The 27,285-nt window shown below is 39.0% G+C and overlaps 1 protein-coding gene across 1 annotated transcript in view; it reads right to left on the bottom strand.

Moving 5' to 3' along the window:
• Positions 1 to 27,285, bottom strand: part of LRP1B (LDL receptor related protein 1B) — a 1,355,016-nt gene that overhangs the window by 300,902 nt on the left and 1,026,829 nt on the right. The window contains 2 exon segments of the mRNA XM_075069829.1: positions 19,853 to 20,057; positions 21,308 to 21,497. Of these exon segments, the coding sequence (XP_074925930.1) occupies positions 19,853 to 20,057; positions 21,308 to 21,497 (395 nt within the window).

The raw sequence follows: 27,285 nt of genomic DNA, 5'->3' as shown, positions 1-27,285 counted from the left end.
GTCTAATATAATTTTATTATTATGAAACAATGATTATCCAGAGTTACATAGTTAATTTATTTTTTAACTGGGAAACAAGAAAGATTTTTGCATTTTCATAGTCATAAAACTATACAATATTTTTTGGTGGTCTTTACTTAACCCAAATGTAACCTAACATACTTCATTACTTGTAAAGAGAATAAGATAAAATAATACAATGAAGAAAACCAAGACTCATTTTATGAACTAAACAGCTTACCTATAGAACTGATTACAAATGGAGTAGTTCAGTATTATTATACAGAAGTACAGTGCTTCTGATTCTCATCACCCTTACAGAAACCTACACAATGTTGTAACTCCATGGAATTCACTGATATTACTCCTTATTTATACTGGTGTAAGTGAAATCTCCATTGTTCTATGTGGGGCCCCAGCCCTCATTTACTGCATACTATTCAAAGTCTGTCCTGAAGAAAGAGTAATTAAATTCCTCATGGGTTTCTCTATGGTGTTCATCACAACAGTATCTAAGTGCTTCACAAAGATTAATAAACTTATTTTTACAATAACCCTGTGATGTTAGGGATTATTATCCACATTTTAAAGATGGGGAACTGAGGCACAGAAATTAAGTCAAAAGTATCCACTAATTTTGAGCGGCCAATCTGAGATGCCTAGGAGTTGATATTTTTCAGAGTGCTTAGCATTGTATAGCACTTTATATGTTGAAAGCATAACTGCCATTGACTTCAGCTGCAGCAATGAGTGCTCAGTACCAGGGCCGGCTCCAGGGGTTTTGCCGCCCCAAGCAGCAAAAAAAAAAAAGCCGCGATCATGATCTGCGGCAATTCGGCAGCTGATCCTTCGCTCTGAGCGGGAGTGAGGGACCCTCTGCCGAATTGCCACTGAATACCTGAACGTGCCGCCCCGTTCCGGAGTAGCCGCCCCAAGCACATGCTTGCTAAGCTGGTGCCTGCAGCTGGCCCTGTAAATCAGACCCCAAAGTATCAAGTTAGGAACCCAGAAAATAAGGAATACACATTTACACACATGTAATGAACACCTGTGAAAAATCTGGTTTAAGTAATTTGCCTAGCATCACATACAGACACGGGGGAAGAGGCAGAAATAGAATCCAATTATCTAGGGCAGCATTTAAACGCCTTACTAATGAGACAATCCTTTCTCTTCCTGCAATCCCCTGCCTCATTCAGTACACACCTTCCAACTTTTTCATCAGATGAAGCAGGGGTCCTGCAGACAACGGCTTCCTTTACTACATAACCCTGATTCATCTACAGAGCAAGTCCATCCTGTGCACTGAATGAGGCAAGGGTTCTGTGGAAAAAATAGCATGTGATCATATAATTAAAGGTGAATCTCTCATGGGAAAACTCAGTTTAGTCTCTGCTACTGTCTACCTATGTGATGCTGAACTGGGAGAGGGGCAGGTTGGAAGGGACAGGGCAGGAGGAGTCGTTCTTAGGGGCAATACGTAGAAGAGCCTATGCCCATTAAAGTGCATAGTGCACCAAAGCTTGCAGCCAAAGATTCCTTAGCATCATTCTGCTGTCAGCAAATATCTGTGAAATCCAATTGGAAAGTGTCCCATACCCTCCTGTACTGTTCCACATAGAGGATGACAACCTACCACTGCTATCACTTACTCTCTTAACTCAAGCAGCAAAGAGGTCTGTGAGGTGGATCTCAAGGTTCCACCCTACTGATGAACCACGGGAGCGAGTCAATGTGGTGCCATGTGAAGGAATGTCTATTACTTCAGTTTGCTTTGCAAAAAACCTAGGAGGAGATTAGACACATACAAACTACAGTTCTGAAGCAACCTTAATCCAGCTTCCTTGTGCATATGCATTATGACCCAGTGACACATAACAATGATCCACTGACACTGAACTGACAGAGGCCCCAGGGGAGTTGTTCAGTGCACTTATTATTGTGAACAATGATGAGGGAACAAAACTCTTTTCAGAATGTTGGCTCTGTTTGTCCACAAAATCAAAGATTCTACAATGTTCTGTAGTACGCTGATTAGCATGTGAAGATTATCCAGGTTAGGTTTGAGCCAATCAATGTTAAACCAACCAAAGTAGCATTGGCCTCCTTCTGAGATGAGGATATGAAGTGATAAATTCGCTCCCATGAGACCAATTAGATCAAAAAATAATATTAATTTATGTGTTTAATAAGGATGAATCTCCAAAATATATCACACTGTGTTCAGAAATCTTTCCTCGGGAAGGAAATCCCTTCCTCCTTCTAAGTCCAGTACCAATCCTATAAAGAGGGTTCTCTAAATTGGGCAGATATTTGATTTCTTGACATTTAGAAGAAGTCCTACATCTATTAGAAGGGAAGTTATAAACTGAATGTGAGTCAACATATCCTCATGTGAGGTTGACTTCAGCAGCCAGTTGTCTAAGTATGGGTAAACAACAACACTATGTTTTCTGAGATGTGCCACTACAACAGAAAGGCACTTTGTAAAGACACTTTGTGCTGTAGAAAGCCCAAATAGTAGGCATTTGTATTGAAAATGTCTCTATCCCACCATGAAAACAGGTATCTTGGATGATTTGGACAAGTAGAAATATGTATCCTTTAAATCAAGAGTTGAGAACCAATCCATGCTTGTGAGGAGGGAATGGTGGAGGCTAGAATTAATATTCAAAACTGAAACTTCCAGATAAATATCTTCAACTTTCTTAAATCTAAAATTGGATGCAACCCCCATCTTCCCATATTTTTTCTACTTCAGGATATATCTTTAATAAAAGCCTTGACCCCATAAATCTTCAGGAACTTCCTTTAGAGCCCCTTTTAGAAGCAATTTCTGGCCTTATGACAGAAGAACACCTTCATGAGATTGTTCCCTGACATGGGAAGGGTAGGAAGTAGTGTTTGGAACTGTATTGTATCACACTTTTCCATTATTTCTAGGTTCCATTTGTCTGACATTACAAGATAGCTGACAAAATAGGGAAGCCTATCTCCAAACAACAGATAGGAAGGAATTTTGCAAGCTGGTCCAAAACTCTGGACCCATATGTCAAATTTGAAGCCATGTATTCAAAGAAGAAGATGGGAACACAGATTATTTGGAATTCAGTCTGCTACAAATATTAATACTGAGAATAAGTTGGCTGTTGGTGTTGTAGTTGCTGCCAACTATGAGCCAAGAAATAAGATTTAGTGGATAAAATTGCCTCTGGTAGCAAAAAGAAGTAGGTCATCTCATTTTAGAAGAAAAATATAAATCAAGTGATCGAGCTATAGATCTGGTCCCCTTTAATTTCTCTGAAAAATCATCTGTTTTGTTACTAACCAAACCATTGCCCTGAAAACAGAGTTCCTCAGTTTTAAACCTAGCATTCACAGCCAACAAAGAAGATCTTAATCATGCATGTCTTCTAAGGATGACAACAGATGCCCTGGCCATTGAGTCAGAAGCATCAAAAGAAGCCCCAACGTCATGTTTTGCCATGTTCTGACCTTCTGTGAGGACTGAATTGGCAAGTCTCCTCTGACCATCTGTAGCAGAGTGGATCTCTGCTCCTGCCCTGAAGGGGTTAAAAACAGCCCTGGGAAGGGGCTGGGGCTGGAGAAAGCAGCCTTTAGGCTGGGCTGATTGGGGAAGTGGCTGCAGCTGGGGCCATGCCCCAAACTGAGCCACGGGGCCTAATAAGAAGACCAGGGAAGCCAAGGGCAGGCAGTCTCTCTCTGACCAGAGAGAGGGACAGGCCTGGCTGCTTGGGAACTCACCCAGGGGACCCAGAGGAAGGCAGGTATGGGAAAAAGCCTTAGGAGCTGGGAAGCCCTAGGCCAGCAACTCCCCAGGCTGCAGGGCCTAATTCTAGGCCTCCAAGGTACTGGACTTGCAGAGGGGCAGCCAGAGGGTGGAGAAAGACAGCCAGGTCAAAACCCCTTTGCCCATGATGAGTGGCTGATACTGCAGTCTGCCCCAGGGCGTGGGGGCTAGACAATGACTGGGCAGTAGCCAATACTGAAGCAAAGTGGGGATAGTGGGGTGGGGTTCCCCTGAGGGGGGAGACCAAATTAAAGGGGCACCGAGGTCCAGAGAGGGGCCCGGGGCTAGCAGAGGACAGGTGGATCACTGGCCTGCAGAGGGCTCTCCGTAGCCGGAATCAAGCTAATTCCCTGAAGTAACCAGCAGGAGGCGTCGCGGGGGTGAGTCCTACCTGTTTACACCATCCTATAAATCTTGAACAAATGTAGCCATTTCCCTGCCCCCCCTCCAGATGAAACTGGTATCAGGACAATACAGCTAGTAACTGGCTGCTTTAATACCCCATGACAAAAAAGAGAAAGTATTCCTCCAGTGGGAATCCAGCTTCTTCCCTTATCTATCAGCTGGAGGAGAATGGGTTTGACCATATCTAGATCTGTTACTTACTGCTGCAACCACCAAAGAATGAAGTGGAGAAGTATGAAAATATGATAAAACTTCATGGGGGAGCTGATACAGTTTTTCTATTTTCTTAGAGATGAAGACAGGAAACAGGAGAAGTGTAAACTGCTTTAGCATGTTGCAAAAGTCCATCCCAAATAGGTAAAGATAAAGAGTCCTACTTCTTCAACAGTCTCCTAAGATGTCAAATACTGGATGTGATGTTTCTTCTAAAGCAACAGAAAGTAAGTTCAAAGTAGATGCCATTCGAGCCACCAACTCACAGAATTGTAATGCATCCTTTGAAAAGACAAAGCAGAAATAATGCCCACTTTTTCATCAGGAGGCAACTCTGGCTCCGGTTCTGAATCCATCTGTTGTTGTTCCAAGAGAAAAAAACAATTCCTCTTCTTCCTCAGCAAATGTATCAGGTAATATGGGATGGGCTGCAGACAACACCAGAGGCAGTCAGAATTGAAGAGACCATTGCAACCAGATCCTTCATAGCTTGAACCTCACCATCCAGTCAATTGGCTGTGGACAATTGAAAAATTCTTGAGGCAGGGTCCACTAAGTCTTCCCAATAGTTAGGATCTGGAAACATGTGCAGAGGATTGGGAGGAACAAACTCTCCATAAGGCTGCATCACTATAACTTACATCGACTTAACTATGCAGTGTAGACATAGCCTTAGTGAGTATCTCAGCCAAACCTGAATGGAAATTCATAGGGGAAAGAAAAGCTACCTCTCTTGCCTCAAGGCTTTCTCTCTGCAAAGGCATAGTGCAAACAGCAGAGGTGGAAGAGCTTCTAAAACAAATAATAAAGATTGCAGAATTTTTTAAAATGGAAAGTGTAAGGAAATCTAAATACAGACATCACTTAGCTGCTCTCTCTAACAACTTATCTAATTAAACCATTTAGCAAATAATTGAATGTTATTGTTAAATGTCATGCCTACCCTTCATTTTCATATCAATATAATTTTCTTATTATCTATATTACTTTTCTTCTCTTTTGGGAGGGCTTTTGGTACTCATGTAAAATAATTTCTAATTTAAAAATTGTATCTCTTAGAAACTATTTGCAGAAACACAGCAGTTAGATATGAAAAAGGCATTTAGCTCATCCAATCTATCAATCATTACAATTTCCCATAAAGTAAAATTAATTATGGACAAGATAAAGCATTTGCTATCTTAATTATACATGTGGGGCTGTACTGTGAGTGAGTTACCAAGTGATAGGGCCCTCACCCATCACATCTGTGTTTTAAGAATTATGGTTATGATAGGTATGCAACAATGTAAGAGCTCATAACAATAAACTGGAAGTATGGTGTGTTTGGTTCACTTCTGAAAAATATCTAACGCAAAGTGCTGTGAGTGTCAATAAGTTATTAAATTCTTATCTGTGAATGAAAGAAACACCATCACTTCCCATCTATTAGGTACTGTGTTTATCTGGTGAAGATTCATTTCAGTTAATTAAAACTGAATCATTAACCTGTACAATTTTGGCAGATGTCAGAAAGGATAACAAAGAAATAATGACAGTTATTCAAGAACATGCTCAGAACTGAATTTACTGCAAGCAGCACAGTATAAAAATAGCTAATATTTTATAAATGTGTTTAAGAAAAGGAAGTGAAATAATTTGAACAGCAGCAGTTTCCAGTATAATCTAGACATACCCAAGTTATGTTATGAAGGTCTATAATTAAGGCTAGGTTAAGTTTTGCAGTTAAAGGATGGATTCGACCTGTTTGTTATCTATGGACAATACATTGTATTTTTCAGAAAATTATTCTATTGATTCTGAGTATGGAATGAATTTTTGATCATTTACAAGTATCTCTTTCAAGTTTAGGAGCTTACTTTAAATAAATAACTTTAAAAAGAGTCCTTTAAAAAAAATCACAGGACATTTATTTGTCCCTAATGATCTCAATAACTGAATAATACATCTCTTCAAACTTCTTATATAGTTAAAACTCACTGAAATCATCTGCAGAGGATCTATTTGAAGTTTTATTATTTTTATTTTCCCTGTTGTTCTTTCATAACTGACAGTTGCTCCTTCAGAATAGACTAAAGAATAATGCTCTACTACAGAGAATTCCACAAAGCACTTTCAAACTGATTGCCACCTCTTATTTTTCTCAACAGGACTGAAGCTACAGGTTACCCTTAGCAAAGATGTCTCCATTCCTCTCACTGATCTTCTCTGCTTCCTAACAGCATAGAGGAATGGAGGGTTGAGGGTGGCCTGGCTTCACGCTCATTTGGAACAATGTAAAAGAGTGGCTCTTTTGAAGGAGGCTACTTAATGGAAGCAGGCCCATAGCTTAAGACTGCTGAGAACTATGGGACATGGTGACTATTTTCAATAAGTTTCATGAGTTTCTCAAAGATGAAGGTTTTATGTAGCAGCCTTCCCTGAGGGAGAGCAACTTTCAATCATGAAAAATAATGGCAAAATGACCATTAATCCTAAATATTTATTTAAAAAACCACTTGTTGCACTGTGTCTATTCAACAGAGGGCACAGGTGGGAAAGAGAAACTGGAATGTGTGCATTCAGGGGAATGTGGAGGGGGTCTAAGAGGCAAGAGAAATCTGGAGGATAGGAAGGAAGGAGAAACTGGTTTGTATGCTCAGGCTGCCCTTCATTCTACTCTGGTGAAATGAAGCCATAACCTAGCTGAACTGGCCAGTATGGCTGCTTTATGCTGTTCCAAGGTGCCATAAAACAGCCAGAGCACTTCATGCCATGCTCCTTCCTACATTATGTGCATACCTACACAAGAGTTATTGTTGCTTCTAAAAATATGTCGGTTCTCACTCGATTGCTGCATTCCATCCAATTGAATGAGTTTGTATAGATTAAGGACAGAGGAGTCCATAGAGCTTGGTTCCAGAGCAGTGTAAGCAGTTATAGGAGATAACTATAACAGCACAGCAGCCAACCCACTGCACCTGCATTTAATGGCAGACACTTCATAGGAGAATTCAAGGAAAACTCTGCAAAGTTTACTTCATAGAGTTCCTTGGGTCCTTTTGTTCCCTCTCCTTCAGGGTTTTACTGTGAAAATATACAATACATCCCTTTGGTAAAGGTTCAGTACCAAAAATATTACTGTAGAGAAGTTGCCACGAGATTTGCAAATTAAAATAAATAAACTTTATAGTCCACATATTAGTAAACTCTCTTTCTTCCATTTAGGCCTTGAATATTCCTAGATTTCAACCTTTAACCTTTGGTGGATTTAACGTCATTTTAGGGAGTTAGACCCCCAATCCTGCATTGGGATACATCTAAGTGCAGGAGTCCAGATCACAATTCAGGATCACATTTCATTTTCGGGACACACTTTTTTTCCCCCTTTAAAAGTAAGATAGGTGGGATAGTCAATTCTAAGTCAATAGAACACAACAATATGCTGTGTTTTGCTTGTCTCACTCACTGTGCTGATGTGTGTAGAAGAAGGCAGAGGTTTGTAACACAAATATTCCTTTGTAACTACATCAAGAGAGGCAATATCGGATTGGGGAAATGTGGGGTCATGCTAAATGGAAGGCAGAAATATGGAGAAGGGGCAAAGCTAACTGTTCCAAGGGGACCCATCCAGAGGGGCTGCTGCAGACTCTGCCTCACAGGGCAGTGGGGGTGGTAAAGGCCTCGGGCCACCTCTCACAGGTCCCCCCAGCAGCAAGGAGGCAGCAGCTCCCCCTGGCTGCAGCATCTTCCCTGCTGCTTGAGTCCCAACAGTTCCCACTGCCTGCTTTGCAGACCATCCTGAGGTGAACACTCCGTGCCTTCCCAGGGCAGAGGCTGCTCACCCACTCCTACAGCAGGGGCTATGCCCAGGAAACTGCTCCCCTCACATTGCAGTGGGACTTGCCCTGCCTTTCATTTAGCAAGAGTTTCTATCAGAGGTTTCCAAACTATGTTCAGACATGTTCAAAGGGGATGAGTGATGATGCCAGGCAGCTCAGGCCAGCTCTGCTTGGTTGGGGTTGGACGATGGAGCATCACTAGGGTTGCCAACTTTCAAGTCACACAAAATGGATGAAGAGTTTCGGGTACAGGGGGGAGCTTAGGACTGGGGCAGTGGGTTGGGGCTCAAGATTGGGAGTGGGCTTAGCTCGGGTGGCTCCCAATCAGCGGCGCAGTGTGGGGGGCTAAGGCAGGCTGTCTGCCTGTCCTGTCTCCGTGCTGCACATGCCCCAGAAGCAACCAGTCGTTCAAGGTCTTAGGCAGGGAAGCGAGGGGCAGGAGGCTCCATATGCCACTCATGCCCTCAGGCCCTCCCATTTCCCATTTGCCCCCTGCCTAGGAGCCGGACCTGCTGGCCACTTCCAGGGTGCAGCGCAGTGCCAGCCAGGACATGTAGCGACTAGACTGCCTTAATGCATCAGCACTGCCAACCAGGGCGGCTCCAGGGGTTTGGCTATCCCAAGCAGCCAAAAAACAAAACAAAACAAAACAAAACAAACAAAAACAAAAAAGCTGCGATCGCGATCTGCGGCAATTCAGCAGGAGGTCCTTCGCTGGAGTGAGGGACCCTCCGCCGAACTGCCGCTGAAATGTGAAAGTGCCACCCCTCTCCGGAGTTGCCGCCCCAAGCACCTGCTTGATAAGCTGGTGCCTGGAGCCGGCCCTGCTGCCAATCAGACTTTTAACGTATTGGTCAGCGGTGCTGACTGGAGCCATCAGGGTCCCTTTTCAACCAGATGGTCTGGTCGAAAAATGGACATCTGATCACCCTAAGTGTCACCCTCCACCTCCTGAGTCACTTCTGCAGGCCACCCTGCCTGTCTGGGTTGCGGAGTGGCACAACCAAAAACTTTAATTCAAAAGGGCTGCCATGTGGGGCTGGCCTGAGCCACCAGACATCACCACTCACCCCCACCCCGAATGTTTCTCTATGCCCCCCTAGAAGGATGTTTCCCTGAGTTTTAAAACTTTTGTTCTAAATGCAGAGGTGATGGGGTCATAGAATATCATGGTTGGAAAGAACCTCAGGAAGTCATTTAGTCTAACCCCCTGCTCAAAGCAGGGCCAATCACCAACTAAATACCCAAATAGCCCCCTCAAGGATTGAACTCACAACCCTGGAATTAGCAGGCCAATGCTCAAACCACTGAGCTATCCCTCCCACTCATGTACCCCCCTGAACCTTTAAATTGGGCCCTCCTCACAATCAACAGTTTCATGTCACCTCTGTACACTGTGTTTAAAAAGAGGACCCTCTAAAATTAATGCCAAATTGAAAATCCAAGACAAGAACATCAAAGATCAGGAATGCTTGGAAATAAGAAAAAAGGACAAGAACACAGACAGAATACAAAGCAGGAAAATGAAAGAACACACAAAAAGCTTAGGAGAGAAATACAATATGAAATGGAGGGAAAACAGCAGAAATAAAATGAACTCTAAAAAGGCAGATGGTCATCAGGGGGTCACTGATATTTACTTCTTAAAAAAATACTTTAAAACATGCTAATTTTGCATGCAGCTAATATATGTAAACACAAGTTCTTATTACTATTAATTTTATTCAAACCTCAACTTCTTTCTGTTTCACCAGCTTTTTTTTTCTCCTCTTAACTATAAGCTCTTTGAAACTTTTACTTGCTCTTGTTTATACAATCCTAGCACATTAGGACTCTTATTCTGATTGAGGCCCCTGGATACTACTCGAGTGCAATTAATAAACATTAATAAGGAAATGTATACAAAGTGTGAACTGTGGCTTCCCACCCATACATATAAATCAAATAGCTAGGTAAGCAAATGAAGCACAAATAAGCAATTAAAAAAATAAATTACCTTTAAAAAACTATTTCAAAATTCCAAGGGCCTGAACAAGGTACAATTCAACACTGGGAACAGTGGCAAAATCTGGCCCAAAGGGATCATTTTAGAACATGAATTAAAAATATTTGTTTTCCAAATGACACAGCTATCATTTGTTATTTGCAATTTTTATCTTCTGAGAGGGGAAAATGTCCAAAGTTATTTCTGTACTGATTATTTCAGTTTTTACATTTAAATGATGAAGCATATTGTGATAAGCACTATTTTATCATTTTTACTGCAATAAACAAAGCATTAATAAACTTTTTTCAAAATATATTTTAACAATTAATTTAAAACATCTTGAAATATCCTTTAGAGCAATAGGCATATTGTGTTCTTTTGCTCCGAGCTCTTATCTTTTTCTGCAGATTATTTTAATTTAACTGTCAATGGAGAACAGTGTTGTCATGTCCATCCAGAGATGAAGTCTTTTAAGAATTAGCTAAGATTAGCCCTTTTAAAAATGCATATGATATTTTTGCAAAGAAACCACACCTACAAAAAAAAAAGTCTAAAATGTACATGGCCTGAGCGCCAGGAGCCAGGAGCTGCTGCTAATCCCAGATCTGACACTGATAGGCAGTCTGAAAAAATGTGGATAATAATGACCTCCCTTCCTAGGTATAGCTACTCTTTACCCAGTTTTACTAAACATTTTCTTCTGTTTTAAAATATATTATTGGCAGAATCTTTCAAAACAGAAGAAACTTCTTCACAAGCACAGTAAACTATCTATTTGAGCAATTATACAAAGGTCTATCGCACATCCATTGTGGAGGAACATAAAAGTGAACACATTTTTTATCTAGGAATTCCTAGACTTGTGACTGACTCTTATTACACCAATCTCAGTCATTTTACTGGTGCTTGCACTTCCCCATCTGTTTGTTGAAACCACTTGACCATTGTCATATGCTTAAGACCAAATACAGCAAATAAATCAGTTCAGGAAACGCCCCCTCCATGCTTGCACAGAGCCAGACTGAAATCAATAAGGGTCCACACATGAGGTGCCACTGAGATAGTCCCTATCCCAAAGAGGGTACAAACTTTAGCAAATCAAGTCTTCAGTTCCTGATTGGGACCTTTAGGGACTAAAGCAATACAAATAAACAAATTATTCAAAAGCACCAGTCAGCAGCATATTGCTGTGTCATTAAAGGCCCCCAAACAATGATTAGTGTCCCATAGTACTTGTCACTGTACAAGAAAACAACACAATGACTTTCCTGTGCCCTAGAGAACCCATAATCTAATATTTTACACTGTACAAAATATGTGAATAAATAGATGAATGAAGGGTGAGGATATGATTGAGGCAGCAGTAGAGCTCAGAACATTTCTTATTCATTTAATTTCCTTGCTTCTTTCACTCTGTCCCACCCTTCTGTGATACATGGGATGTGCCTCCTCTCTGCAGATACTGGAGGTGGTTCAGTGCTGTTGCTAGGCACTTGGCCAGGCCTCCTTGTGTACCCTGCCAGAACACTCATTCAATGCTATATAAAAATAACTCTCAACAGGACATTATTAAAGCAGCAACTAACTAAATAATTACGCAACTGCATGTAAAACTGCTCCTACCACCTCAATTATTGACTGAGAAATAAAAACAAAATAAATTTCCCTTGCTTAATAAAATCATCCTCGGGTAGTAGACTTTTCGGAGCCGTTGCTAGCAGAAGAGAAATCATCTAATAAATATTGCACTCTGCAGCCCTGCATCTCCCACAGTTTTGAGGCACATCGGAAGTAGTGAGCAATGTAATCAGATAGGGAGGGAAGAAGAAAAAAATAAAACATAAAATGTATCCTATCAGAAATTTATTTTGGGACTACCTCATTCAGTACCTTCTTACCTAAGGATGCCTCTGCAGTGGAATGGAAACCTACTGTGTAGATTTGATAAATGTACTGTATGAGGATCATGATGCTGCTCTGCAAATTCTCTCAAATGAGGCTCAAACATTCTCAACTCACAATGTCACTAGGGACCTTGTAGAGGAAGCCCAGATTCCTTCTGGGAACATTTTCTTGATATTTTGTGTGCCATCTGTGGCAAGATTTTAACATTTTGTTTGCAGCAACTTTGAGGCTCTATGGCCCTGGCATTTTGGATGGAATGAGACGAACAGAATCCAATAGGCATGTGTATACTATATGCTGGAGATTTTGCTCTAGAGAGCTAAGAACATTTGTTTATGCCACAACCTTTCCAATGACTGCTGACTACCAAGACATGGAGCAGAACAAAAAACAAAACACACACACACACCTTGGGCAGAAATATTTCTGGAGATCTAATGATATCACTTTCCTTAAAAGAAGTGCAGCATAGATTCTCATATAGATAGAAGTGCTAATTCTGAATCCCTGCATTTCAAAGGGAATGACAACTAGAAAAACAGTATGCAATCCGTCTAATTTAGCCATTATGATTAACCTTGACATCTAAAGCTATTCAGTTGAGGAATACAATGTATTGGGCATGAAGAATACTGCTAGGGCTGGTACCTCTCTTTCTATGGTGCTTGGCTGTAAGACTCCATCCAAATCATCTTGGATAAACTTTAGCGTAACTGGGATCGTCAGATGTGCTCCTCATAAATATAATTTTCTGGTTGAGTTCTGTTGGGATATCAAAAGTGAACCAACGAGGCTAACAGAAAATCCTTTCCGATTTCTATTTCTCTTTGAATACTCAGGCTAATAACTGCATGTGGTCCAGGTCCAGATGAATAAAGGCTTCCTCTTTCAGGAGATATAGTCTATTCTGCACGTGCAGTGGAATCTCCTTAGCTGTTTCTATCAAGTCCAAAAAATCCCTCTGCTGGGTGAGCGAAGGACTAGAAGGATGATCCTCAGTGCTCTTTTCTTCTTCTATTTCAGCAAATCTTTTACACGTGCACAAGATTCTCTTTGCCTGGGACATTATTTCCAATACTTGTAAGAGATGTTTCAACCTCTGGTTACTTCCTGATTGTGGAAGGGATATGAATTCATGCTTCAGATCACAACACAACCTTTAGTCAATAAGGCTTAGGAGGAAAATTTCTCTATAGGAAGATTATCGCCTAATTGCTTACTACAGGGTTTCAGGAAACTCCCTGCAGAGTGGCTAGTACTAGAGACAGCAAACTGGCCATCGATGTTAATTTTCATGTTCTTGTTCAGATTCACCCAATAGTGTTGCTTAATGAACCAAAAGGATATGTTGTCTGAGATTGTCGGAAATCCTATGGCACAAACTGTGAACTTGAGAAAGTTCATGCTTTCCCATAATCCCTAAGTTATCTCTTCTTCTAGTCATGCAACCCAACTAAAGATGTTTGCTTCCATAGTAAGTATGCATGGGTGAAGAATGAATGCTGGATTGGCAATCAGCACTTTCCTTACACTTTTCTGCCCCACAAATGAATATTCAGACGTGATTTGAGAATTACATCTGATTCTGCATTGCAATCTGGTGATATTAGGAATGAGATACAAAATTAAAGCAAAAATTAGAATACTATTATCTGTTACCGTAATAAATACAAGGCATATTTAGATTTTTTCTTAAGCAATTAAGATATTCCTTACTAATATAAATTCCAAATTAAATCCATAACCCAATTTTACATTATGCTATAAAATAAAAATATCCCTGCCACTTATTATATTTTAATCTATATAAGTAAAATAATAACTGTGTGGACTTGTATTATACTCTGACTACACTCTCTTTATATAGTGTAATAAAAATAAATTATGACTGAGTTTGATCAAAACATTAAACATATGAATAGGCTTGTTAATTTTCAGTATTAGCAAGTAAGATATATGGAATGGAAAGCTATGTTTCACTTTTCAAAACTAAAACTATATCTAAGCATGTTCACTGAACCTCGTTAGGAATAAATTGTGCTCTGCTTAGCTTCAACAGTATAATTCCTATTTCCCAGAAATTTCCTTCATCAGTGGGTATAGCAAAGGCATCTCTTCACATTTTCATATGACTCTGACATTGTCATCTACTAAGGTTTCCATACAGAAAGTCCCACTCCCATTACAGAACCCTGCCATGCAGACTGCTAAAAGCACCTAGTCTGAAGTGGGTATTCACCCACGAAAGCTCACGCTCCAAAACGTCTGTTAGTCTATAAGGTGCCACAGGAGTCTCTGCTGCTTTTACAGATCCAGACTAACACGGCTACCCCTCTGATACTAGTCTTTACTAGGATCCCAGACCACAGAAGCAGAACATATCATGAAGATTAAAATCCTAGAGATGAAGTAGGACCACAATTTTGGGGTGGTGACCCTACAGTGAATCTAATGAAGAGCTCCCTGCTTCCCACAAGGCAGATAGCTCACTTGGAAGTGGGCTTAGACATTTTAATGGGAGACGTCTTCAGAGGTTTTTGGTAAAGTTACAGAACCATCTCAAACTGAATTCAAGATTAGGGTCCTAGTGTTAAGCCAGGCATTGAGGTTGTTGAAATAAAGAATGAGTCTGAGGAGCATTTTCATGGGTATATCTATTCATCCTCCAGTTCCTGAGGTACTCATGATGGATGTCAGTCTTCAGGGATGGGGATCACACTTAGGAGGGAAAAACAGCATCTGAGATTGTGGGACCATGTCATGCAACAAGAAAAGAAACAAAGGATCAGCTTTCTACAGCTCAAAGCAGTCACCTCTGCCTTTAAAATGTCCAAAGTTACATCATGAATGACCAGTCCAGTCTAATGCCTCCATCACTGAGAAATTTATCTCAATAACGAGGGACGAGAAACTCAAGTTCCAGTACTCTATTCACAGGTGATGGAGATAATTTCCTGGGAAGATGTAAACTAGCTTCCATCAGAGTGGTTCATATAAAGGAAATACTAAACCAGATGGAGGCCTAGTTCAGCAGGCAATCCATAGAGAAATCAAAATGGAACCTGAACCAGAAGATAGTCAGCCTAATTACAAACAGATTCAGCCACCTGAAAGTGGACCCATTTGGCACAGAAAAGCTAGACCAATATTTCACATGAGATGCAGATTCCAATCTCTAGACACAGAAGCCTTTGCCCACAGATGGCCTAAAACTCTGCTCTATGCATTCCCACCCCTTGTTTTGTTAAGGAAGGTGTGGTGATGTTTTTTGTTTTTGTTTTTGTTTTTTTTTACAGGTAAGAACTAGCAGATGTGTCACTATTAACACTCACATGACTGAGATGGTTCTTGGACCTAACTTACTCGGCAGGGAGACTGGGCATACCATGAGCCCATTCTCCATGCAGATTTGGACCATCTACTAACAACCACATCGATATGGAAAAGGAACTCCTAAACACTATATGCAGAGACATGCACAAAGGGGGAGGGCAAACAGGCCCCCCCCAATAATAGTCAGGGGCAGAGAACTCTTCCAGACCCAGGTCCGCAGGAGGAAGAGCAAGCGCCTACGGACCCGGTGGGAGCTGACAGCTGCTCCGGCTCTGCGGTGGGGGTGGGTGGGAGGGAATAGCACACTCCTCTGACCCCAGGCTGTGGTGGGGGGCACAGAACATACTCCCCCAAAGGGGGTCAAATTTCAATTTGTGTGCACATACCTGACTATATGATTTTCTCAAATGGTAGTAAATATTCTTCTGGCTTCTAGATAGATTTCTGCTCTAAAGAAGTATTCCTCTATTTGGTCACAATTCATCACATAGTTCAAGAATCCCAGAGTCCCAAGCATTCCAATTATCCTAATCTTGCTCTACAAAGGTTTGGACATAGAGTTTTGGCCCAGCACTTTAGCGTATTAGGTTTCTACCCTCAGCAGTGTCCTATATAGAAAATCCTCTGGCTCCTTAGTTTCAAGATTTCTCAGGGCTATTAGGCTAACACTTTTTCCCCAAAGTGACATTGGCTCTTAGTGCTTCAAGTGCTTACAGTTCCCCTTTGAACCTTTGACATCTGTCACTCTCTTTAACTTGTCCATCAAAACTTGTTGCCATCACCTTAGCCAGGGGAGTTTCAGAGATTGCAGCATTATTCATGCAACTCCATACTGCATTTTCTATAAGGATAAAATTGTTTTCATAGAGTCCGTTGTACCAAAAGTGAACACATTTCATGTTTCAAAGAAAATAATCTTTCCTTAGTTCCATCTAAATCCCTGAATCCTACAGTGAAAAGATGACATAATCTGGTTATTTGTAAAGATCTAGCTGAAGTGTACTGAATCAAACAAGATCAGGATCAATGTTTGTCTCTATTCACCCAAGGTCTAGGCCTCAAAGCATCTAAACAATCTCTGGCAAAATGAATCAAATTATGCATTGTGGAGACATACAAGGGGTCAGGCAGGACTGTTCTTCAGGGAAATAAAAGCTCACTCTACAAGATCCTTAGGAGGTCGAGGCAGTGTGCCTCATATAGCCAGGGTAGGGGCCTAAGGGTACAAAGCACAAGCACAGCCTCCTACGAGTACTGCTAGGCAAAATTCTCCAACTCTGGTGCACCTGGCATGCACATACCTACATGGAATACATGGCTGCATCTATCTGAAGAAATACAAAATAAGGTTGTGCAAGAATCACTAGCAAAATTAAAGTTCTGATGCAACTACTGTCACCAAAAAACTATAGTGGTTTGAGGTTTACTTTGCTGTTCTCATTTCAGGCAAAACTTAGTCGGACTTCCTTAATTGATATTAAATTCAAAGGAGCAAATTTTGAGTGAATTAAGACTGCAGATTGTCCCTATTTAAACATTTGGGGAAAAAATGTATTTCTATAGAGATTTAACAGTAAAATAAAAAAGCGTTCTGTAATACTTTCATTAATGCTAAAAATACTACAATAAATACTGTCATATGAACCATATGATATTAATGATGGGCAGTGCTTGAAATGAGGAGAAAGGTATATGTGATGATACCTCTCCACCTCACTACTTCTGCTAGCTGCAAACTGGAAAAAGCTGGAGCATACCATAAATTCTGAGGGGTACACAAACACCTTTAATATCCCAGAAATAAAGGATGTATCTAATATACAAGATACAGAACTAACTAAAAAATAAACTATGGACACAGGTTACCCACTCTTATTCATGTTAGTAGTTCCTGATTCAACTAATTCCACTGAAACTAACAGTAGTGCTCATGGAGCATGGTATATATTCCAATGTGAGTAAAAGAGTAATAAAATTGAGCCTGTGTTAATACAACATTAGAGTGACACAATTATACACAAAGGATGTTAGAAAATGCAAAAATTAAGGTTTTCACAGTAACATTATGTACATGGGAGCCCCAATCCTGGTCTGGGTCCTAGCTGTGCTAAGCACAACTTGGGATGGGAAATGCAAGTTCCTGAGATAAAGCAGAGTACATGTCTCAATGGTCTGCTCAGTGCTGGTTATTCACTGTTTACCCACAACCAGGGATTACTGGATGCAGCAATGCCACAGACACAAGTATGCTAGGTTCTGTGAGCCACCTCCATCTCTCTCCACCCGCAGACTTTCTGGATACTTTGCACCTCCAGAGAAGCATAAGGAAAACTGAAAGGGGGCCAAGCTCTGGTACAGGATGTATATTTATATTTAAATAGTCTAATTAATAAACAAAAATATATATGCATTGTAGCTGAGTTACTGTTACTGGATAAATTTAGAGCTTTTGCATTTCCTGAACATTTAGTTTTGAAATATGTAAAGTTAAGTGCTACAATAACAAAAGCAGATTTTTATGGGGGGTGGAAGATGTTTGTTTTTTGGGAGGATCTTTTGCATTAATTTTTTTTCTTATTTTCTAAGGAAACGGAAAGATGCAGCTATCCATTTATGCTGGTCTGCAAGTGGTCCAAACTAGCACATGGATCACTGAAACAAATTGGGCGGCAGGGAGGAAAGAGTTCACACTTTTACTGTTATTGTTTAGCTGCTGCATTTGTCTTCAAAGCTAGATTCACAAGACAGCGTGTCTGAAAAAGCAACACATGAAGGCAACATAAAAAGACAAATATAATTTGCATTTTTGGAAGACTGCTGTGTGTTTTAATGACACATTTACATTTCTCATTTGCACTGCGATGTAACAAACAAGAAGGTAGGGATACATCAGGTTCTGTTAAAATCTTAGCAGATACCTAGACCCATCTGATATTTCAATACTTACAATATTTTTTAATTTAAAATTTTCTGCATACTAGGAGTCTATGACGCAGAAAGGACTATTTCCAAACAGTTTTGAAGTATGTTTTCTTTTGTCCTTCTCTCCATCCCAACCCCCATCCCACTCATTTCTAAAGTCTTTCTGGGTCAGAAATACCATAAGAGATTAAAAGGGATTTTGTTTTATTTTTTTCCCCAATCTCCAATAAATCTAAAATAGCTGAATGGACTTTTCCTAAATATTTCTAAAAAACCAAATCAACCTCATTCAGCAGCCAAATGAGTCAAGCTGCAGTCAAATTTCTATATAACCTGACTATAACTATAACTTATAATAGACATATCAGAATGAGAAATGATAGCACTGTGTCTTAGGAAATCAGCCATTGTGCTTTAGCAGAGGAATGGTTTGCTTGTTTCACAGTATTTACATATAAAAATAATTCCTTTGAAACACGGAATCTGAAACATGAACACCTACATTTAAAAATACCCATGCATACCTGATTTGGATAATGACACTGAGAGCACACTTATAAAGTCTGTAGATGGTATCAAGTTGGGAGGGGTTTCAAGCACTTTGGAGGACAGGATTAGAGTTAGGGTTAGGGAGAGAATGATCAACTGCACAAATACAAAATGAGAAAGAAGGAGTACTGCAGAAAAGGATCTGAGGCTATAGTGGATCACAAACTAAATATGAGTCAACAATGTAATACTGCAAAAAAAACCCCAATCATTATTCTGGGATGTATTAGCATAGTGTTGTAAGCAAGACATGAGAAAATTCTTCCACTCTATTCAGCACTGATAAGTCCAGAGGAGAGCAGTCAAAATGACTAACGGTCTAGACAACATGATCTATGAGGAAAGATTGGAAACATTGGGTTTGTTTAGTTTGGAGAAGAGAAAACTAAGTGTGGGCGTGATAACAATCTTTATGTATGTAAAAGGTTGTTATGAAGAGAGTGATCAATTGTTCTCCTTACCCACTGAGGACATGATGAGACATAATAGGCTTAAACTGCAGCAAAGGAAGTTTAGGTTAGACATTAGGAAAATCTTCTGAACTGGAAGGACAGTTAAGCATGAGAACAAATTATCTAGGGAAACTGTGGAATCTCTGTTATTGGAGGTTTTTAAGAACTTATTAGAAAAACACCTGTCACAAATGATCTAGATAATACTTAGTCCTGCCTCAGTGCAGAGGACTGGACTAGATTTATCGAGCTCCTTTCCAGTCCTATGATTCAATTTAGCCATTTTGTTTATGAATAAGAACTAATGGAGAATTACTGATTCATTAATCTACAGGCAGATACATAAGACCCTGATTTGGCAAATCTAAACTTTGGTTGATTTAAAGAGACTATCCAAAAAGTACAACCATATATATATAATTCCATACATCAATATTTTATTTGTTTTACTTACATATCTCTGTGACCCATCATATTCACACCTCTCTATTTTTCCCAGGTTGCCATCTGAAAAGTAGAGTTTCTCTGCACTGTGATCAATGGTAAGTCCATTTGGTGTGAGGAGATCAGTACTGATAATAACCTGTGCATTTTTCCCAGAAAGGGTAGATCTCATGATGCTTGGATGCTGCTCATTCCAGTTAGTCCAAAACATTAAACTGTATTAACATCAAAATAATAACAAAAAAGCTTTAAGCTAAACTTGTTATTTTACTTCCTATGTTAGTTCTACTTATAAATTAAGAATCTGAAAGAAAAAAAAACTATGTACCTTCAAATATAGTTATAGTTTATATAGTATTTTCAATTAAATTATAATAAAGATCAATTATTGGAGTTTATCCTTTTTTAATGAGTGATCTGTGATTCTTATGATCTAATATTTTAAGTAGTGCAGTGTTCTCTAAATTATGCAAATCAACTATTTGTAACAATAGAAAATAAGTATGACAGTCAATAATTTTCAAATTATAATAGATCCTTGACTCATATGCGAGCATTTACTTTTTGTCTTCCCACAAATCTTTTTTGAGTTTTTATCCTCAATTCTGTCATCTGTATTTTTTTTTCCTAAACCAGGGAAAATCCATCTACACAGGACCCTCCTCACATCACTTATGCCCTGTAGTGAGAGACATGCTACAAGGAAAGTAGATGCTGAAATACCGCAAATGGGGTTTCTAGGGTCTGCTTACTCAGACTTTAGTGGGTGATGTATATTTCACAAGAAGAACATACCTTCCAATTTACATAAAGTTACTTCAGAGTCTGTGCTAGATTACTGACTGAAATGACTTAGGTTTTAATGTGCCATAAGAGAAGTTCAATTATATATATATTGATTTGACTCTCAATGGTACATGCCCTTCTAAGACACAGCAATTTTTTTAAAATTCTACCTTTATAAGTCTAAATTTAGGCACCCATTTGCCCTTTGACTAGGACATTTACATGGGCACATATACTACTAAGACAAGAAACTGAAGTTTTATTTTAAGACTGTAAAATCTTTGTATTTCCAGCTTTCACTTAAGAAATTTGAACTGTATATTACAGAAGCAAACAGCTCAATGGAGAATACTTATCCTTTCTGTTCTACCATAAATATTTCAGGCAGATTTTCTTATTTTTTCAAACATCAGCTTGAAGAGTTTTTGGTGAAGCATAGTACAAAAACATTTGAGCTTGATCGTCTATGTAAAAGATTATTTGTATTAAATGAGACATTTTAGGATTTCTGGAACTGTTTTCAAAAATAAAAGCATGCTCCTGCTCCTGAAACCATATATAGGCATCTGTCTGATCTTCAAAAGTGCTGAGTACCAGTTTTCACTTACATGAACAGGAGATGCTCGATGCTCAGCACTTTTAAAAATTCAAAAACCAGTAATATACATGTGGTACATACTTTTGGCATTCATCAAGCGCTAATACATGTGGATGATCATCTTCATACATTGTTATTACTGCTTCCCTGTTGAAAGATCCTCTTCGTTTCTGGTCAACTGTATGTCTTGTGATAGATGATGTAGTAGAGCTGGTCCAATAGAGAGTATCCCAAGCTCTATGATAGGCAAGTCCTTCCACAGAACCTACATCTGATAAAAACAATTACAAAGAAAACAAATTACTTCTTGCTAGCACTGAAGGGGAATTTTTTTTTCTAAATAGCACTTGTTGAATAACACAGTGGTTCAGATATTTTAGTTCTTCACATGTCCCACTTTTTTTATTCCAACATCACACACTGAGATCCAGAGAGATTAAATGATGTATCTTAGGTCACACACAAAGTTTGTGGTAGAGCTGGGCTTGAAATCCAGATCTCTTGTGTCCCACCATAGCGTGTTAAACAGAAGATAATTTCCCCCCTCTACACAGTCATTCCTCTCTTATCTTAGTAACTTTTAAACTAAAAATGTTCTCAGTATCTTTAACCTTATATATATATAAAATATAAAAAAAAATTCCCCTCTCACCCCTATGGGTGGTATGTGTCTTCCTCAACCTCGGGTCCTCTACCAGAGGCCTGGGAGTTTGAGGGTTCTGCGCAGTATCTTAGCTGTTCCTAGCACTGCACTCTTCTGGACAGAGAGCTCTGATGTTGTTCCTGGGATCTGTTGGAGCCACTCACCCAGCTTAGGAGTCACAGCCCCGAGTGCTCCTACCACCACTGGGACCACTTTGGCCTTCACTTTCCACATCCTCTCTAGTTCCTCTTTCAGGCCCTGGTACTTCTCCAGCTTCTCATATTCCTTCTTCCTGATGTTGCTGTCACTTGGCACTGCTATATCTATCACCACCGCTGTCTTCTGGTCCTTGTCTATTACCACGACGTCTGGTTGATTGGCCAGTACCTGCCTGTCCGTCTGGATCTGGAAGTCCCACAGAATCTTAGCCCTGCTATTCTCCACAACCTTCTGTGGAATCTCCCATCTGGTCTTGGGAGGGTCTAGCCCATACGCTGTGCAGATGTTCCTGTACACAATGCCAGCCACTTGGTTGTGCCGTTCAGTGTATGCTGTTCCTGCCTGCATCTTACATTCTGCCACTATGTGTTGGACTGTCTCTGAGGACTCTCTGCATAGTCTGCACCTTATTTTATTTCCCCAAGAAACACTTTCTCTGTCCCAAATTATTTTAAAGTTTCCTATCACTTAGATGCAAACAAACGGCACAATAGGGAGTAGGAGATGGTGGAACTGCAACAACTTACCAGGGAAGGAAAATAAAGAATGGATTTATCTAACTTTTCATCTAACTCACAACATCCACAATTCACAGGAAACTTCAGTTAAGTCCCTTTTTGTTCCCATTGTTTACTTATGACCTGATTTTAAGATTCACTGTGCACTCACCATTTCCATTGAAAGCTATGGAGGACTTATAAAAATCAATCCATTCAACATTTCATCATCAGTTTAAGGAAAATAAAGGAAAACCATGGAAGAATATACAAATGTCATCTGGTGCTAAACATATATGATACAGAACTCCTGTGAACTGTTAAATCCATTATTATAATATTATTAGTACAATACTGCCAGCCAATATTTAAAAAATGGGGACCTTTTATGCAACAAGTAGTCAAGTGAAAGTCTACAACTGACACTGAAGGCAGAGTAAGTTCACTTTTTCCCCCTGCTAATTATACTTATTATTAAACAGTATCTGAGTACATATTTTTAAATTTTAGATATCCATTTGCATTACATGGATGAGAGATTTCTTTTTTTCAATGTTAACTGATTGTTTGTTTCCATATCTGAAAATGTTTAGAAGAACCTTCCGCATCAAAATATATCTTTTTTATTTTAAAGAAGCTACTGTACTGTGGTTTATCATCTTACGTGAAAAATGTGAAGAAGAAACAAAAGCAAATGAAATTAATAGCCAGCTAAGGAATACTTTTAATACTGTCAAGAAAAGATAAATTGCAGACTACCGATTCCAATAAATAAAAGTGACACTGGCAGAAACTGGAGTAATTATTTCTTACTATTGTGTACCCAATCACTTAGGCAACATAACTGATACTCTGATTGTTTTATCTATTTAGTATTTAACACAAAAAAACAGATTTAGGCAGAAAGTTAGATGCAACATATTACATTTTCTAGATTTTTCTTCAATGGTTCATTTTATAATATGCAGTATTTATTATCTTGATTATTATTTATATTTGGCATTGGGGAGGGTATTATTTTCATGCTACAAGTAATATATAGAGAACAGACACTCATCAAAGTAAATTAATTTACTTTATCTACAGTAGTTCATAAACAGAAGGCAATAAAACTGTATTTGCTATGAATGTGTCACTTTCACCGATGCATACAATATTTTTTCATAAGTCTCCAGAGGTGATCCTGGCAGTTACAGGCCAGAAAGCTTATATTCAGTACCAGGCAAAGTTGTTAAAACTATAGTCAAGAACAGAATTATCAGACACATAGATGAACAATATATGATGGAGAAGAGTCATTGTGGCTTTTGTAAAGGGAAATCATTACTCAGATTTCTATTAGAATTCTCTGAGGGTGTCAACAAGCATGTGGACAAGGATGATCCAGTTGAGATAGTATCCTTGAACTTTCAGAAAGCATTTGACACCAATCCATACAAAAAGGCTCTTAAGCAAAGTAAGCAGTTATCAGATATGATGGAAGGGCCTTTCATGGATCAATAACTGGTTAAAAGACAGGAAACAAAGGATAAGTGAGAATAAATGGTCAGTTTTCACAGTGGGGAGAGGTAAACAGTGGGGTCCCCCAAGGATCTATACTGTTCAACGTATTCATAAATGATCCTGAAAAGGGAGTAAACAGTGAGGAAGCAACATTTGCTGATGGTACAAAATTACTCAAGATAGTTAAGTGCAAAGTTGATAGTGAATAGTTACAAAAGGATCTCACAAAATTGAGTAACTGGGCAAAAATTTGACAGAGGAAATTCAATGCTGATAAGTGCAAAGTAATGCACATTGGAAAACATAATCCCAACTATACATATAAAACGAGGAGGTCTAAATTAGCTGTTACCACTCAAGAAAGAAATGTTGCATCATCATGGGTAGTTTTCAGAAAACATCTGCTCAACATACACCACATCAGTCAAAAAAACCTAACAAAATCTTAGGAACCATTAAGAAAGGCATAGATAATAAGAAAAAAATGTTATAATGTTACCACGTAAATCTCTGGTACACTCACACCTTGAATACTGCATGCAGTTTGTGTCACCTCATCTCAAAACAGATATATTAGAATTGGAAAAAGTACAGGGAAGGGCAACAAAATTATCAAGGACAGGGAATAGCTTCAATATGAGGAACAATTAAAATACTGTGACTGTTCAGCTTAGAAAAGAGACAACTAAAGAGAGATATGATAGAGGCTGATAATATCACAAATGTTTTGAAGAATGTGAATAAAGAAGTGTTATTTACCCCTTTGCATAATACAAGAAAGAGAGATCACCCAATGAAATTAATAGGCATCAGGGTTAAAACAAGCTTAAGGAAGTCCTTCACACAACACACCATCAACCTATGGAATTTGTTGCCAGGGGATGTTGTGAAGCCAAAAGTATAATTGGGTTAAAAATAATTTGTTCATGGAGGATGGCTATTAGACAAGATGGCCATGAATGCAAGCCTAGAGCCATGTTCTGTCCCTAAACCTCTAACTGCCAGAAGCTGGGACTGGAGACAGGGGATGGATCCTTGATAACAGCACTTTTATGTTAATTCCCTCTGAAGCGTCTGGCACTGGCCAGTGCTGGAAACAGAATACTGGGCTAGATGAACCATTGGTCTGAGCGGTATGGCCTCTCTTATGTTCTTATTATCTACTTTTCTGAAATTTCTCCCTCTGGATACTTTTTTCAGAGCTTCCCCTAGATAAATTTTCATGCCATGTCAGCAAGGAACCACTTGTATCACTATTGAGCTAAGGCATATGATATTCACTCATGGTCAATATATTTCCTCAGTTACTGCAGTACATAAAGAAGATATATGTTCAAGATGTCTTTAATTTTCTTTTTATAAGGGATAGTGACCTCACAGAATACTTTATTACAATATGGTGCCAGCTTAAAAAGAAACATACATATGTATATGGATCTATTAAAGCAAATATTTTAAAAAAAGATAATTAAAAGCACAGAATTCTTCTCCTCTGAAGATATATAATTAACATGGATTTTTACTCTTGGGTCTTAGCTGCCTATAACAAGATAAGAAAAAATCAATTCTAGCCTATCTTGTTATTTGCCATTCTTCTAACGATGTCTCTACTACTCCTTCCAGATGGCTTGGACACTCTTGTTTTATAGACTGGAGGAAGTGCAAGGGCTTTTAAAGAAATACTTGGGATGTCAATCCTGTCCACCTGACCTAACAGCCTGGAAAAAAGATTTCTTCCAAGCTGTAGCAATTATATTATATAAAAAATTGAAAATTCAAACCTCATGAGAGACAGGACTCAAACATCGAAGATATTAACAGAAAGAGAAAATTAGCAAAAAAGAAAAATTTTCATTCTTCTGAATAACATCTCCACTAATCTTCACTGATTGGAAGAACATGCAGTGATAAAAGAGATGGAACAATGCAGGGGTGGATTTTAGGAGAAAAATCCCTAAGAAAAATCCATAGGAACCCATAGGGAAAAGACTACTGATTGAAGCACCTTCCACCAAAAGGAGATGTCTGAATATACATGAAGGTTGGGCTTGCCTTTGGTGATTTGTTTTCTTGAGGTTGTGTATGCTTTTGCTATAAAACAACAAATCTGTCCGATAAAAGAAGTGATAGAAGAATTTTTATGTTTGTATTTTGAATAAAAGAAAAAACAGAATTTATTTCTGTACTGTTTATTTCAATCTAGTAGGATCCTCTCAAAAGCTATGCTCTCGGGTGTAAATTGAGAGATTCTGGATACCAAAACAGGCCTTTAGACAAAAGGTCCTTTCTTGGAAGTACAGGTAGTTTAGAAAGTTGATTATCTAATGTCTCCCCAAGCAGTTAAAAAAATTACTCTCTCTAAAATTTTGTTCTTTCCAATATATTGAAATTTCTCTGAACTACAGGAATGGGTGGAAGACACCACTTTTCAGACACAATTTATGACCACTGCTTTGTGAGCATAGATTTTACCCCAAGAGAGGTAACTATTGTTTTCTGTAAATCAAGGCTTTTAGATGGAAAGTAACCTTATGCACAGGTGAAATGAAATGAAATTGTCCATTAAAGCTATAGGTAGCTGGTACCAATCAGAAAAGTCCAAAGGTTTCTCTACTTCATGACAGGGACCAGCCCTGCAGGTAGGTGGTCTCAGGAATGTAGCCTGAAGCCACCTTTGTGCCCTGCCTACCCCAACAAAAACTAATCAGACAAGGCAGTTCTGCAGAAACTCAGAATAGGGTCCTATGAATTTTAACATACAGAGATGATATGCAGTACAAACAGTTATCAAATAAATGTTATTCAAGTGTTAGAACAAAGACTCCTAGAAAGCTATGCCATGGTGCCATTTATGGAAATATGCAATCTGTTTTAATGTAAGCCAAAGACTACAGTTGGTGAAAAAAATCTTATCATATTTGCAAACGATATGATCGAAATGGCAAAGAACCAATGAGACAGTGATAAGAACGTTTCATCTGAAGGAGGATAGATTTCATACAGTGTTAACAGAAAAAAATGAAAGAAACATCAATATAAAGATGATACCAAGAGACCATTACTGGCATGATTTTGAACAAAATGATGTTCATCTTTGAACAAAAGATGATCATAGGTGGAGAAAAAAGAGCTCCTGAAGAAATCTCAGCAACAGACTCTCCTATTGATATAGCCTGCAATCAAAGAACCTTCAGTGA

This window comes from Chelonoidis abingdonii, chromosome 10 (genome assembly GCF_003597395.2).
Source record: "Chelonoidis abingdonii isolate Lonesome George chromosome 10, CheloAbing_2.0, whole genome shotgun sequence".
Lineage (NCBI taxonomy): Eukaryota > Metazoa > Chordata > Testudines > Testudinidae > Chelonoidis > Chelonoidis abingdonii.
This window is presented reverse-complemented; position numbering and strand designations above follow the sequence as displayed.